This window comes from Neolamprologus brichardi, chromosome 2, assembly GCF_056152115.1.
Source record: "Neolamprologus brichardi isolate AB-2024 chromosome 2, ASM5615211v1, whole genome shotgun sequence".
Lineage (NCBI taxonomy): Eukaryota > Metazoa > Chordata > Actinopteri > Cichliformes > Cichlidae > Neolamprologus > Neolamprologus brichardi.
This window is the reverse complement of record NC_142105.1, coordinates 6,078,210-6,094,218: the sequence shown is the minus strand read 5'-3', so window position 1 is coordinate 6,094,218 and position 16,009 is coordinate 6,078,210. Positions and strand designations below refer to the sequence as shown.

Sequence of the window (16,009 nt, the reverse complement as noted above, 5' to 3'; positions counted from 1 at the left end):
TACCCATGTGCAATGTAAACCATACACATACTTTGTGTATGGTAGATCTTTGAAATGTGCAGTTTAAAGTCACTGCCAGTCCCAGTGCCTATAAATCAGGCATGCTCCATGCTAGATGATCATTTCTACTGCAGGACGACGCTGTAAATAATAGTGAGGTGGTATTCTGTCCACTGTCAGTTATTTCTGGGAAATCTTTGCTCTGAGTCACATTATTTTAAAATGCAGCGTTTGCATGCATATTGAGCCTTTATAATATGTCTAGAAAAATGATACTCGTGCAGCCAGATGGATGGTGATGTTTGTTTGGTCTAGACTGACCATGACAGCACACACTCATCTGTCTAACTTCACACTAACAGTGCCATTTTATGGCATTTATTTTAATTCCCTTCAGTTCTTTGTTATCTTGGCTCCACTGAGCCTAAAGCTTATAAACTAAAAGCTCACTTGCACACATACAAAGGCATTCGTATAAGCTTATAAGCCTGACTCACATACACACTGTGCCAGATCTCCTTTGTGTCAATAGTGCTGAAATGTGTTTTGAATATTTTCAGCTTGACCAAGCCTTACATCGCCTCAGCCAATCAGGAGTGGTTGCAGGCAGTCACACCACCTGAATGCCCACCCTTTCCTGGGTTCACCTACTGGGGAAAGATTTGGCTTTCATGTCATGGATTGACATCCATTTACATATCATGAAATTAATAGCAGGAACAGACCAATGTTAACATTTGTTTGGATTTTGTTAGAGGCCACCTGAAGAAAACATCTTACTAGCTGTTTTTGTTTTCACATACTCATTTGTGCTAATTGGAGTCACTAAACAGGTCTTTTTTTAAATGGTGCTGGGGCTTTTAGACAGTGTTGGGAAGGTTACTTTTAAAATGTATTCCATTACAGAATACAGAATACATGCCCCAAAATGTATTCTGTAACGTATTCCGTTACGTTACTCAATTAGAGTAACGTATTCTGAATACTTTGGATAACTTAATATATTATCATGCTGTTTACAACTACATGAATGTAGTATTGCTGTGATTTATTACTGTTACTGAAGGTCCGCGGCTCCGAACCGTAGTAAAGGGACCTCTGGCTAATACGGTGGGTTCTGTGTCGGGCTCGTAGCCGAAAACTAGCTTTACTTTGTTGTCTGGGTCAACTTTGCTAGCGAGAGACAGAGAGAGGCGTTGAAAGGCTGCTCCAACGGAACTTATTGTTTTTGGAGGAAAACACGAACACGGTGTACAGTCGAGTCTTAATAGCTTACTTATAACTGGGCTCGTCAGGCACTCTTCTTGGCTGCAGTGGTTATTATTATATTTACATGCTTCCAGCTCCCGTTTTTGCTCGATGACAGCTCGTACTTTTCCTTTTTCTCCCTCCCTCGCTCAACGACACATAACGTGTATGGCAGTCCATTCTCCCTGCAGCACGGACTACACTGCCTATGATGCTACATTCTTTAGAGCTATACCGGTACCATTCTGCCTATTAGCTTAGCACAACAACAACAAAAAGGCCTCTCTCACCCAGGAAACACGCAGAGAGAGCGTCACCCTGTAACCATGGCAACCGTAACGCTGCCACCTGGAACAACAAAACGTAGCTGTCAAACAAAACCCAAACAGTCCTGAACCGCGACAATATGAAACAGGGAAGTACCGCCGTGTAATCCATTTATTTCAACAAAGTTTCAACAAAGTAACTGTATTCTAAATACCACCTTTTTAAACGGTAACTGTAACGGAATACAGTTACTCATATTTTGTATTTTAAATACGTAACGGCGGTACATGTATTCCGTTACTCCCCAACACTGCTTTTAGAAGCATTTAAATGCAATGATATGACAAATCCGGCTTAGATTTCTTTTAACACAAAGTCTGAAATGAGGTTGTGTTAGTGAGTGAAATTCTAGTTCATAAAGATAAAACTTGCTAGCCAGGTTTTTTGTTAATAGCTGCTAACTTACTACTTTTGTTTCCACTTCTGGCATCATAAAACCAATATGTTGATGTATACAAGGGTAAACTGAAGAACCTAAAATTGTAGTCCACAAACCAATTGTCTGATAATTATTTCTGTGTATTTGTGACTGCTTTCAAAATGAATTCCCTTGTTTAACTCACTGGAAATGAGATCATTAGTGCAGCTTTAACAATGCCATTAGACTTATTGACTGTAAACAAAATAATGAATGCAGAGACCTACATAAATTTTTAAAGCTATGATGAGCTCATAAAGATAACGTTAAAATAAAATAGTACAAACAAATAAATCAATGTTAAACAATAAAATCATATTTACAAGACATAATATGAAAACACATTGTCTTTACCCCTATTCCTCAAAAATGCTCACCTTCATTTCCTGTAATCATTCCACCTGCACCACAGATGCATAACTGAGATGCATGATGTGCTTCTGAAATAACACTGGCAAGAGGAATCACAGTGCGGAAAACATACCAAAAAATACATAAATAAATCAGTCGCGCTTATCCGAAGCTTTTATGCAAAGTGTGCCACAGCATCACAATAAATGTGTGACCCCTGTTTGTTCACTCGCAGAGCTATAGAGATGGTAAATGGTCTGTATTTGTATAGCGATTTTACTAGTGTAGAGATCAGTCCTGGAAAGCAATTCATTTTGGTCTTTTCTTTGGATCCTTCACTATAAAGCAGAACTAGAACATGTGGCAGTTATGTGCTTTCTGAAAAGTGTCTGGGTTAAAGCTGACACATTGTTGGTCAGGAAAAAATGAATGCATATTGGAGTATAAAACAACTTAAGAGCAATTTTGCAGCGTTAGTCCCAGTATTATTTTTCATAGCTTGATTGCATTTAGAATGACAGTTGGTGTCCATGTAAGACCCATTTCATTAGCTTTAAATACTGCATTTGGACTTTTTAAATTCAATTATTTCTTTGCAAAGCTGGCAGAAGAATAGCTCTTAATTTAAAGTACCATTCTTCTGGCATTTTATTATTTTTAATAGAAACTGTTTAATTGAGCATCCATATTTCAAGCTGCTCAGCAGAATTTCAGTCTTGTTTTCAGCAGCTGTTGTTTTAAAGTCCTTCAAGGAAAGCTACTCCTTATACGTCTGTATTCACTACATTCCAGCAGTGACTTTGTGGCTGCTGTATAATTTATTTTTTTCTGCAGCCACACTGTTTTGGCCTTTCTGATCCACCAGCAACAGATTTCCTACTTAGCCCAGAATGCAACCTGCTGAGAGTCTGAACTTGATGGATTTAACCTATGTGCAAACCATTACGTTTCAGCGGGAGATGAAGACTAAGTGATCACAAAAAGCTGAGTCATTCCACTGTCTAAAATGACAACATGTCTTCCAGCTCTGGCTGAAGAATGTTCTTTCTGACTTTCACAGAACTGTGTATGATTGAAAAATATTAACAATGGAACTTTTGGGAATGGATTTATCTGGGATTCCTAGAACATAAACAGCCAGTGTGTATCTTTACTGGACCATTCCCATTAAGTTTTATTTACTTTCTCCTAGTTTGTTGTTCATGGATTGTCAGTACTACTTTTTTTCTTCTCTTTGACATCACCTCCCAACCAAGTGTAGCAGATGGCTCCCTGTCCCTGAGCTTGGTCCTGCTGGAGGTTCATTACCACTTCCCAGTGTTACCAAGTGCTTTCTCACACAGAACTTTCAGGCCATCTGTATTTTCTCTAATATAGCAGAGGTTTTATCTTCCAGTGTGAAACAGTTTTAGGTGATATATAAAAATATAATAAAATCAAGTTGGTTTAATTCAGACTGACAACCTGTCCAGGGTGTACCCTGTCTCTCACCCTCTGGCAGCTGGGATAGGCGCCATCTACTACAGTTTCCTTGTAGTACAACTTTAATTGTTCTGCAAGTTTTTATTTAAATTACTTTAACTGGTAACCTCTCCATTATCAAGTAAATCTTGACAGTAAAAAAAGGAAATCAAATTACCCAGGAATGTACTTCATTAGTTCGTTTATACAGCTCATTGATACAGTAATATTAGAAATATTAACTCGTATTCCAGTACAGCTTTTCCAAAGCAAATAGTAAGAATTTTACAGTATGTACAAGTGTGGTATGCAAACTTAATTCAAGCTAATTCGAGCTAATGAATAAGTATGAGAACTTCTACTGATCATAAGTGCCAAAAATAATGCTAAAGTCTTCAGTTTAACCTGCAAAATATTATTTCTGTTTTATTTTGTCCGTTTAGATACTGGTATTGCTTGATTATGCAAGATGAACATATGAGGTTTTTATGGCTTCACACAGTGACTGTGGCTTCACAGGCCTCTCGTTGCTGAGGTATGCAGGCTGAGGTTTCTAGAAATCACACTCCCCCTGGCTTAAATTGCTATGTCAATACCAGACATTCCCAAACATTTAACCTCATATGAAAAGCCTTCAGGCAAGACTGTGCACATTTGGGAGAGACAGAAAATGGGTTTGACATTATTTAAAGGAGTATTTTTTCTTTTTATTTAAGTAGGCATTTTATATTGAGAAGGAGAGGTAATTTCAATATGGCTTTAATAGAAAAAACCCAAGTGAAATTACAAGTTACAGGAAAAGAAATGAAAATCGAGAAACTAATATTCTACATATTATATCTGTCTCAATAGGCTTGAACGCTTACACAAATTTCTCCAAAAGCGATAGATCAAAAACTGTTCACTGAGTATGTTTTTGTTGAGCAGTAAGCGTCTATATGAAGAATCTATGGGACAAGTATTTACTGTATGTGACTGCAGAAAAGCTGAACTAATTCCAGTTTTTCTGTATCAGCAATCATAATCCCGCACCATAGTAAATAGAAATGTGCAAACACTTGACCAGGAGTTGTTGCAGAACTCCTCTGCTCTCTTCCTGTTATCAGCTTGACAGGATTTGACAGCTTTGACTGGAGAAGTTGGGGAATACAGTGGAGAAGTCTTCCCCCTCTGTGTTACATTCAGTCTGAAATGAGCCTCTCTGGCAGCTCTTCTGCACATACCTGCCCTGACAAAAGCACTGCTGTCCTGGCAGAGACTGTTTAGCTTCTTCAGCTCCCTGCCGATCTGCTTCCAGTAAAGTTTAACATTTGAGGCATATTCAGGACAAGCAGTAGGTCTGGCAATATACTCGCAGCTGAAGCTCCTGTCCTCCTTCTTGCATGTGATGCTGAGAATGACAATATCTTCACCTGTGGCAACCCAAGCACATTCGAACTTGTCTTCGGTGACCACTTTGCCTCTCATGAGCTGTGCAGAGACGGGCTTTGTTTGGCGGCCCACTTTTGCTCCCGACCTATTCTTGTGCTGTCCTTTGTCCATGCCTCGTCCCCTCCGTCCACCGCTCTTCTGGCAGCTACCCAACATCACCTGATGGGAAATACAAGCCAAGACCAGGAGGATGGTGACGTTTGTGAGGAGAGCCATGAAATCAGTAGAACACAACCTGCCAAAGGATTAAATCCGATTTAGATATTTGACCTTAAAACCCTTTAATTTCCCTTTGGAGAAAGACATGTCTTAATCCCCCGATAAACCAACGTTTCAAATGGAAACTGAATGTTGTGGGAATAGTTTTGGTTTTAGACAGCACAAAACAGCATTAAGTATTTTTTGCACAGCACATTCAAGACAATTTCAAGTCAAAGAGGTATTTCGAAGAAGAAAAAAAGAAAAATGCAAAGATGCAATCTAAAAATTATTCCATAAACGGAATTTTGAAAAAACATGGAGCACATGCACCTTTTAATTTGACTTTAAGAAAGGAAGAAGTTTAAAAACTGTTAAAAAGAGGCACAGATTTAAATACTGATTAAAAAATAAAAATGTAAATGCATCATATTACAATTGTGATGGTGCAATTATCCCTTGATTATGCAGTTATGCAACTATATCGCCTACACTGCAGTATAACTACAACAGTCATAAACAAAATACAGACTAGTAAATATTGGAAATAGAGATAAAGACAATGTGTTTAACAGGTATTTTATAAATCTTGAACCTGGCAACAAGGATTTCACAGAATGCATTTTACAAAAACTTAACTGTGAGCACATTAAATATATACTAGGCTGATGTAAGTAGCACACCCCAAATATTATTGCCAGATTAGGGTGCAGCTTAAGTTGTGGTGCTTTTCCTTACCTGAAGTTTTTAGAGAAACTTCGGTTTGCAGTCCTCACACATGAGAGTGTTGCCCTTACTTGCAGATTGCAATATGCTGCCACATAATCACCCCACCCCTTCAAATATATACACTTGCACTCACACGCTCAGTCACACACCCTCACACACACACAGCATGACTGAAGAGCTTATAAAGTTTATTGAGGTCTAGAATAGATTAGGGATACTTTGAACCTGGTACCTGTGTCATCAAACTAAACTGTGTGGGGGGGGAAAGACATTTAAAATTACATGGCTGATAGAAAATGAAATTACACTGTCAATTTAGAACCAAAACTTCATCAACCCACAAATGATACAAGTGTTAAACCTGTTTGCAGCTTCTATGGACCTGAATAATCATGAGCACTTGCGAGGCTTATGTTAAGCTCCCAAAACGAAAAGTTATCTGTTGTTCCAGATTTTCTGCTTCAAGTTCCACCTGCTTTAGAATGATCTAAGTTCATATTTTAAACAAATGCAAATAACCTAGAGTCTTAAAGGACCTTCACAGGGCCATCTGTAAGTGCACCGTGCCAGAGATGAAATGGCTTTAAATATCTTGAAAGGAGCCAGATGTTTCTGCTGGATAAAACTGCTGATTGATTGAACTTAGTCTCAAAGCACCAAACACCTAATGGTCACATACGGTCAGTGTTGGGAAGGTTACTTTTAAAATGTATTCCATTACAGAATACAGAATACATGCCCCAAACTGTATTCTGTAACGTATTCCGTTACGTTACTCAATGAGAGTAACGTATTCTGAATACTTTGGATTACTTAATATATTATCATGCTTTTTACAACTACGTGAATGTACTATTGCTGTGATTTATTACTATAACTGAAGGTCCGCGGCTCCGAACCGTAGTAAAGGGACCTCTGACTAATACTGCGGTTCCGTGTTGGGCTCATAGCCGAAAAATAACTTTACTTTGTTGTCTGGGTCAACTTTGCTTGTGAGAGACAAAGAGAGGCGTTGAAAGGCTGCTCCAACGGAACTTATTGTTTCGGAGGAAAACACGAACAAAGCCTACAGTCGAGTCTTAATAGCTTACTTACAACTGAGCTCGTCAGGCACTCTTCTTGGCTGCAGTGGTTATTATTATATTTACATGCTTCCAGCTCCCGTTTTTGCTCAAGGATAACTCATACTTTTCCACTCTCCTTTTTCTCCCTCCTCGCTCACAGACACATAACGGTATGGCAGTCCATTCTCCCTGCAGCACGGACTACACTGCCTATGATGCTACATTCTTTAGAGCTATACCTGTAGCATTCTGCCTATTAGCTTAGCACAACAACAACAAAAAGGCCTCTCTCACTCAGGAAACACGCAGAGAGAGCGTCACCCTGTAACCATGGCAACTGTACCGCTGCTACCTAGAACAACAGAACGTAGTTGTCAAAACATCCTGACCAAAACAGTCCTGACCCGCGACAATATGAAACAGGGAAGTACTGCCGTGTAATCCATTTATTTCAACAAAGTAACTGTATTCTAAATACCACCTTTTTAAACGGTAACTGTAACGGAATACAGTTACTCATATTTTTGTATTTTAAATACGTAACGGCGGTACATGTATTCCGTTACTTCCCAACACTGCATACGGTACAGTAGACGAGTCATATGGCTTAAAAATATTAAACTGCACACTGCCGTAAGACATACAACACCCTAGACAACTCATTTTCACAAATACTGCTGCTTGCAGTTTTATTATCTAATATTTTTAATCAGGAATGTTAATGAAATGACATTAATCAGCACATAGAGATTGAAAATGGTTATTTAATAAAACATTTTCACATTTATACATATTTTGGGACAAATACACCAGCATGGAAAACCAGAGCAAGATAAAAACTATCCCCCAACAAGTCTGAAGGTAATATTGGGTGATGCAAACAGATAATATACAAGTAATAAACATAATAAACATACATAAACATGCTTACATACAAGCAGTATCATTCAGTACAGGCTGTTCATGCAAAACATTTGTCATTACATAGTCAAGTGAGACCTTTAAGTTCTTCCAGCTTGGCTCTTAATGGAGGCTGATAATTGTTGGTTAGTACTTGAAAGTCACTGTAATAGCACAGCTTGCCCTGAAGAGGGTGTTACAGTTCTACAACAGGCTAACAAACTCCTCGTTTGGAATTTTCCTCCAAGGGCTGCTTGAGCCAGACGTCAAGTTATCTTCATTAGCGGTGAAAAGCTGTGAATATAACACATAAGGTGTGCAAGGTGGAAACTAGGTGCATAGGCAATATAATTAAGAGCAGCAAAATAAATAAATAAAAAAAAATGCTGGAATCTAACTGAATTAAATAGCCTCATTCTAGATTAGTTATAAATGAATATTTTAAAAAAGTGTTGCATGTTAACAAACAGGCCCAGTACTGCTGCTCACCTTTCTGGTTAATTACGAAACAAACCAATGAAGAACGAGCAGATGCCCTGCATCGACCTCCAGCAATTCTGCCGAGCCATTCTTTTAGCGTTGCTCTCAACAGCAGGTATTGTTGATGGTGGTTGAGTACTAGTTTCCTGAATGGTCTTTTCTTTTTGTGGCCATTGAATGGATTGGACAGCTTGTCTTGTTGGTGTAGGCCGACGTTGAGGTCTTGCTACTTTCCTAGAAGAAGCCTCTGCTCGTGACTGGAAGACTGAAGATGATGAGAAGACCATCTGAGAGTCATCAGTTGCCTTCCTGCACATGTGAGGTTTAATCTGTCTTGGTGCTTGGCAGGCATTGTCCAGCTTTCTCAGGTTCCACATCATCTGCACGAAATAGTGTCGAGGATTTTTGTTGTAAGGGGTGCAGGTGTGAGGCTTGCCTATGTAGTCACACCAGTAAGAGCGCTTGTTCCTCTGGCATGACAGTCTCAGCCTCGTGAATTCCCCTTGACCGGTGACAATCATGGTGCATGAGTCTTTAGCCTTGGTGCTGAATTTGATCGGTGGATCCCAAATGCTTTGACCCCTTCCAGTCTGAGCCTCAGCTGGCCAGAGGCAGCAGGCGAGCAGCAGAGCAGCGGTCTGGGCCCACATAGTTTCCAATGGGTGCTAAATGTGAAACTACTGGAAATGAGCGTCCCTCCTGCTTTTTATTGGCCAAGCAAAGAAGGAATTCAGGCTCCAAAAAAAAAAAAAAAAGAAAACAACCCCGTAGACTAAAAGAGGCCAGCTCCATGGGAGGAGGAGTGTGGCCTTACCAGTTACAGCTGCCAGAAAAAGGAAAGTGCTACGTGCAAAACGATGCTGACACATGTAGGTGTTCTGTTAAAAAAAAAAGAAAAGTGCATGTAACCACTTCTCTGTCATGTTAAATTTACCTCATGGAAAAACATCTTAGTTTCACTTGTTAATAAAAGTTCATTGCAGAATGCAGGCTTAAAATGTCTTGCTTGCTGTAGAAAACAGTAAGAGCTCTTAACGATGTAGTGCAACCTATTATTTTCCTAAAAGATCTAAAGTATAAAGAGAAGTGTGAGAAGCCACTCAAACATTGGTCATAAAGTGTATTATGAGTGTCTTTAAGAGGCTTTATTTTCTGGGTCCATCTGTATCTGCATTGAGAGTGCTGTCAGTGATAGAAGAACAAGACATGGTACTCAAAGAATCTATACAGGCAGTATAACTTCCAGGGTTTTAGTGTTTTGAGACTAAGAAGCAATATATCATTGATCTGCATTTAGACCACTATTTTAGAATAGCTAAAAATTATATTCAGTTGTGAATTTTCCATCAGTAATTTGTCTCAGTTTCTAGATGCATGAGTTGAAACTCTTCAGTGCCGGTTGGTGCCAAACACAATATTAGCAGAGTTTCTTCTTAAAATATTCACCACCCTTCCCTGAGAATGTTTCTACTTCCCTGAAATATCAGCATGTTCATTCCTACACTTGAAAATCATAATATGTGGGCTGCCCACTGTGCATAACGACAGTGATATCAGAGCTCAATTTTGTCCTGTAAAGGCAAAAGTATGGTGGCCAGGTGAGCTCACTACACTATAAGAAAAAGGAAACATCATTATTTTTTCATTGAATGTGCAAAATACAACATATAAATACAACCAAATAAATAAAATCTATTTATTTAGGAAATGGTGTAACACCTGCAAATTGCATGTGGCAGAGCGATACTCGTCAGCGGTGCTGAAAAACAATGAAAAAATGCCTTTTGTGTTTCCTGGAAAAAAATTCCATTGTGTTCTTTATAGTTGCGCTGTGTATATTTTAAAACTATGTGTGAAGTACTCTCCCCGGCACAGCGTTTGATCTGATGTAAACACACTGAAGAGGGTTTCTCTGAACTGCTGCTTCTGTTTTTATGTAGTTTTGTGCTCATCTCTCTCTACACAAGCCTTCTTAGAAGTAGGGCTGCTATGCGGTTGTAGTGGCGGTGGTTATTCATACACTGAACTATTTAATGTCTCAGAAAACCTCCAACCAGAGGAACAAACAAATGCTTATGGAAGATGATAACCTCTTAGAAATAGCTGACCAGTAACATAACAGTGGCAGCACCACATAAGAATGTGCGCTCCTGCGTTAAACTGTTTTCCTTTTTAAGTGTTTTTGTCTTGTTTGTTAGAAAACCAAATAAAGAAAAAATGAAATTGTTGTGAACTACATTTGCCCATTTAAAACAAGTTAATCCAAACTGTATGGCTCATGCAAAACACAGACCAACAAAAGAAAAATGTCACTGAAATGCAAACTTTGGATTTTAAAACTTTATTCACAATTTATACACTTTCTTTCCATCACATCATATAAACCTACTCTTCAGTGGCTCCATCAGTGCCCAACTTTGGAGCATCACAGTTCAAACCAGTTACCGCTGTATCTGATCCATCCAGGGTTAGCATACAGGATATCTAGTGTAAGCACTTAGTAAATTCAAACATTTTTTCTCTCACATCCAAACTTTCGCAGAAACCCAATGATAGTCCTGTGAGCACACGGATACTTCGAAAATGTCCATTTTAACAAGAAATGTGTCTCAAAATAAAAAGAACATCAGTGACTCAATAGAAGCCCGTCTGTGTTTAAAGTTCAATATAATTCAGAAACTTCATCTTGATGCTGGGAGTTTCCTACACTGCAAATATGTTCTATTACTACATCATAATTTAGGTTTATCTATACAGAGTATTTCTTTTCTCATCGTCACTTAGCCCTGGTTTACAATAACAGAGCTTTGGAAATTTAAATATTGAAATAAGATAAATAAACTGGATATTTCAGTCATATTTCTGACGCTAATTCATTGATGCCAATGTTAGAGACAAATATACTTAATAACTTTTGTTTTCCCCTAAATTAGTGATTGTGCGGTACTTTAAAGAACAACTGTGCTATGTTAACAGAAATATATGTTTCAGTGTTAAGATGGACATTTTTTTGACAGTGTGCATCAACACCATGCTGTGCAAAACATGAAGCATGCTTATTTTTCTACTCTTGATTGACAGCACTCACTATTCCCAATTATGGATTGTCTAATTTCTTTTCGCCATCCTTACTCTGCTAACAGCAGCTGCAAATCTAACCTGTAAAGAGTGGGACAACTGGATGTGTTTGCCCATTGCGTTACACATAGATTTCAGCATATTTCTCAACTTCCATATCAAGCGTGAAATAAAAAGAAAATAGCTCTTGAATACATTCACTTTTTTCATAGCTTTAAATGTATCCATAGCTACTGTGGGTTTATACAAAGCAGAGGAACAAAATAAGCACATAGTTGATAGACCTCTAAAGACCTGAGAACTACAGTTTAAAAAAAAAAAGAAAGAAAAGATTTGGCTTGAGAATTATTCTCCACTGTAAAAGTATCACCACTACGAAAAAACAAATAATAAAAATATTATGTTAGTGAACTCAACAAAACTTGGTCCCATGTGACAAAGGATTCAATCTGCCACACAGGGAACCTAAAAGCCAGACATTTGTCTGTTTGTGTTTTGAATTTAGTCTATGATTTAAAGGGAAAATCCACCTAAAAAAAAAGCTTACACTGTTGGAAAAAAAACTGGTGTGATTTTGTTTTATGGTGTTGAAGGTCTGTCCACATCAGTAACATGCTATTTGGGGGGTGAGACTTCCTCAAGGTTCTTGTATACCTGAGATATTCAGAAATGATTATCAAAACAAGGGCAGAGGAGGTGGGAGGTTAGCCCCAACATTTCTGCCCCATAGTACCATTAAAAAACCAGCTTACCTAATCTATGAGGTTTCATTGACCCATCAGGAAGCATTTAAAACCTAAAAGATTAAAACATATTCAGAATTTGAATTGGAGCAATCTTATTCCCAGGGCATCAAATACGGTAATTTTGTCTGAGATGCACATTTTGAATGTAGGACGTTAGTACTGAGACGCACCGGCTAATAGTGAGATGAGTGTTGCTATATGGACTCTTAATTACAAGAGTCCAATTAATATCATTTTTTTTAAGTTGCAGCGTTGTTAAGGGGAATATTTTAATCAAAACGGCAGTCTTTTCCTAAAAACAACAAGCTAGTTCTCGTGCCTAAACCCGACCAAGCACCCAGTGAAGGTGAACGTAAAATGACAACATAATGGACATGAAACACAAACACTGAAAAACCTGTAATTTACATCATCACCACCTTGCCTCCCACATAATAAAGATTAATATCCTGGTCTCTCAGTATCAAATATTACAGTCAGTGCGTCTCCATATTAACACCACAGAACACCTCGCAGGGATCAAAGAGGCCAGCAGCCACAGACAGAATGGCAGTGTTTGACACCCTGGGAAGATAATGCATGAGCAAAACATACTGCGGACATCATCGCCACAGTAGAAAGCATTACAGAATTAGTTTGTTACATTTCATTTCATCTTTTTGAAATAAAGTAATTTTACATCCCCACTGGATACAAATGACTTGTTTAAAAAGGCATTCTGGAAAAATGTAGGGAATTGCCACCTGTAGATGTGGATGACAGGGTACGGGAAGATAGGTATTCTAGGACAAAGAGTACAGTTTGGATCTTTACTGCACAAATAACTCCCAGATTGTTGATTTTCAGCAGTGTAAGATTAGCTGTTGGCAGATTTCCTCTTTTAAAAAGTAGCAGCTCTCAAACTCCATACAAAGGCAACCAGTCTTTTGTAATGCGCATCAAACCAGCGAAGATAAACGTTCCTGTGATATTGTAAACATTTTAAAGAGACTAATTTTTTTGTAGAATACCCCCTAACCTCTATTTTACCACTTTACTCAAATTCTCAATCATGAAGACACCACAGATCCACCACTTCACACATGCTGCACTTAAAAAAAAAGGATGTGCACTATTCAACACTTTTTAACAGGCTGTTATCGTTAATTTGCATTCATCACAGATGTAATGACACACTGCCACTAGTTTGAGTCGAAAGTGTCACATCTCTTTAAATGCAGGAAGCAGGAGAAGGAAAAATAAAGAGTCCTCTGCTTGCAGTTACCTTCGTCTGACCTTCCAGCTTTTGTTTTCGTAAGCACAAAGAAGCACATTAAAATGAACAAGCATCACAGTTAATGTCATGTCCTGTCACTGAATATTTTTCTGCTTCGTTTCATATCTGAACAAATGTAAACGCAGACAAAGCAGTCCTTTACAAAAAATGCAGAACAAGCCTGGCTCAGATTGATGCTGAGGGGAGGAGAGTTTGATGTCCTGCAGGCTGTAACCGTACTGAAGGCCGAGAAGGTTCAATTCATCGCTGAAGATAACGCCTGCAGGGCAATTGTTCTTTTGTTGTGAGGAAACCAGCCTTCACTGAGCCTCATCTGGTCCAAGGATTTAGGAAATTAAAAGCTTAAAAACAGATGAGAGAATAACATGCTTTAGTTAGTCAACCCCAAAAAAGACATTTGGTGGATGTGATGCAGGATAAAGTTAGTTCATAAAGTATGTAGACACAATCACATTTTGCACATTTTACTATAATGTACTTTACTGAACTGAAACATGCGTTTAAGAAAGTATTTCAAAAGGTATTCAGACATACAGACATAGATCAGATCACAGGTATAAGCCTATTTTTAAATCTTTAAGCAGGTTTAAGATATATGGCCAAACTGTGTGAAGAACTAGCAGTTCTCTCGTCATGTAGATGACTAAAAATCACTCTAACAGAGCTTCAGTTGTCCTCTGCACAGATGGACGACAACGTACGTAAAAGTACAACCTCTTTCATTTATCAGGTTTTTACGGTAGGGCGGGTATAAGATACTATACTCCTTTGAGAGTGAGATCCTGGATGATATTAGTTGTAGCTGTCAGGGTCAAGTGGTTGACCGTTTGGTCAGAGTGGACTAGAAACTAATCAATACAATGTCAAAGAAGCTGCCAATGCAACTTGCCTAACAACAAATTCTAAAAATACTGTGAGTACTGTAGTAGTGAGTACTGGCATTTGTCCAGATTTGGAGCTGAGCATAGTGCTACCTTACAGAAAAACAGATCTGATGCAATTTGGATTTTGTTCACATAATTCTGCAGAAACAGCAAATTGGGTCTTTGTCTTTATCATTAAACGTCCATCCTCATTTATGTGGCCTAATGAGCAGAGTGGTTGTCAACCTGCAGCTTTAGCATCATTGTCAGGGTTTCCTTTAGAGCAATTTGCAATCCCAGCAGTAGTAGTGCAATCTGACCAGACTGCTACCACTGCATTGCCAGCTCATTTTGGCTGCTTTCTAGACATCAACTTCAAGTACTAATAGTTCAGTTGAATACTAATATATCCCATCTTTTGACAGATGCCACTGTGATGATAAGGGGTTTAAATCTTATGGATGATCGGTGCACATTCTTCTCAACCACTGTCCTTTTTAAAATGATGATTATTTTTAAAGTGTAAAGAAGCTACATAGACTCATTGCACCACATAGCACAAATCAACATTTTAATAAATAAATAAATAAATGAGATCTAAAAATTACCCAGGCCCAAAAGAATTTTTTGTTATCTTCATAGTGATGAGCTGTCAAGTTACTATAATTACTCATTTTGCAAACTTTCCCACTTCCTTTGGGGAAAATTGGATTTGCAGAGTGTAAGCTAACAGCAACAGTACTGAATTACTTTAATACCAACTATTGATCCAGGAATCGAAACTCATTCTGCTGATAAAGCCACTGTGGATTCAATTTAAAATGTAAAAATAGTAAAAAGGCAAACCTACTATGACGTATTTCAGTTCCAGTTTTCGAGGGCACTGAGAACACAAATGTTAGAGAAAAGAGAATTAAGATTTAGTTTTTTTTTAAACAATTCAGTAAATAACTTAAAACATACTGCATTTCTTGAATGAGATTTATGGAGCTCTGGCTGCTTTGTGAAGCAAAAAAAACAGTCTGTCATACTCCAGAGAATATTTTTAAAGACTACACCGAGCCTTTTGTGGATACAATACTCGCATGAAACCTGCTTTCCACAGAGATTAAAGCATTTTCCCTGTTTTTGAATTTAAAACGATTCTGGAGAAAATTTGATATTTAATGAACTGCAACTCAAAGATATCATGATCATGTACCAAATTTAAAATGAGAATAAAAGCAGGTCTTTTTTAGTTCTGCAACTGTGAGAATAATATAAAAAAAAGGAATATTTATTTCAAAATAAAGAAAGCCACAAGTGTTGAAAATAAGTTTTTCTCAGAAATAAAATAAAACTTAATAAATTAAGAAAATAACAATTAATTGTGCAATTCATTACATGTAGGTCTTTAACTGCCACAGTATTACCAGCAGCTTATGGTGATGTTAGCCAGT

At 38.0% G+C, this 16,009-nt stretch overlaps 3 protein-coding genes across 13 annotated transcripts in view; all 3 read right to left on the bottom strand.

Annotated features, from left to right (window-relative positions):
• Positions 1-4,339: 4,339 nt before the first annotated feature.
• On the bottom strand, positions 4,340-7,276 carry fgfbp1a (fibroblast growth factor binding protein 1a). 2 transcript variants are annotated; one of them, XM_087852408.1, is made up of 2 exons: positions 7,259-7,276; positions 4,340-5,471 (listed from the first exon to the last, which is right to left on the bottom strand). In XM_087852408.1, exon 2 carries the CDS (start codon positions 5,450-5,452, stop codon positions 4,817-4,819), a length of 636 nt encoding a protein of 211 aa, XP_087708534.1. In that variant the 5' UTR covers positions 5,453-5,471; positions 7,259-7,276; the 3' UTR covers positions 4,340-4,816. The 2 variants fall into 2 exon arrangements, with proteins under 2 accessions (XP_087708534.1, XP_006798938.2); XM_006798875.2 differs by lacking the exon at positions 7,259-7,276 and adding an exon at positions 6,173-6,202.
• Positions 7,277-8,624: 1,348 nt separating this feature from the next.
• Positions 8,625-9,257, bottom strand: fgfbp2a (fibroblast growth factor binding protein 2a). The gene has a single exon (XM_006798874.1). The coding sequence runs from the start codon at positions 9,255-9,257 to the stop codon at positions 8,625-8,627; it is 633 nt and encodes a 210-aa protein (XP_006798937.1).
• A 1,675-nt stretch (positions 9,258-10,932) lies between these two features.
• Positions 10,933-16,009, bottom strand: part of prom1a (prominin 1a) — an 89,473-nt gene continuing 84,396 nt past the window's right edge. For 8 of the 10 annotated variants that reach the window (XM_087846702.1, XM_087846630.1, XM_087846637.1 and 5 more), the window contains 2 exons: positions 15,421-15,453; positions 10,933-14,048 (listed from right to left, as the gene is read on the bottom strand). The gene's annotated coding sequence lies outside the window, so the exon portion shown is untranslated. Of the gene's footprint in view, positions 14,049-15,416; positions 15,454-16,009 lie in introns of all 10 variants that reach the window. The other 2 variants (XM_087846652.1, XM_087846661.1) reach the window with 1 other exon arrangement.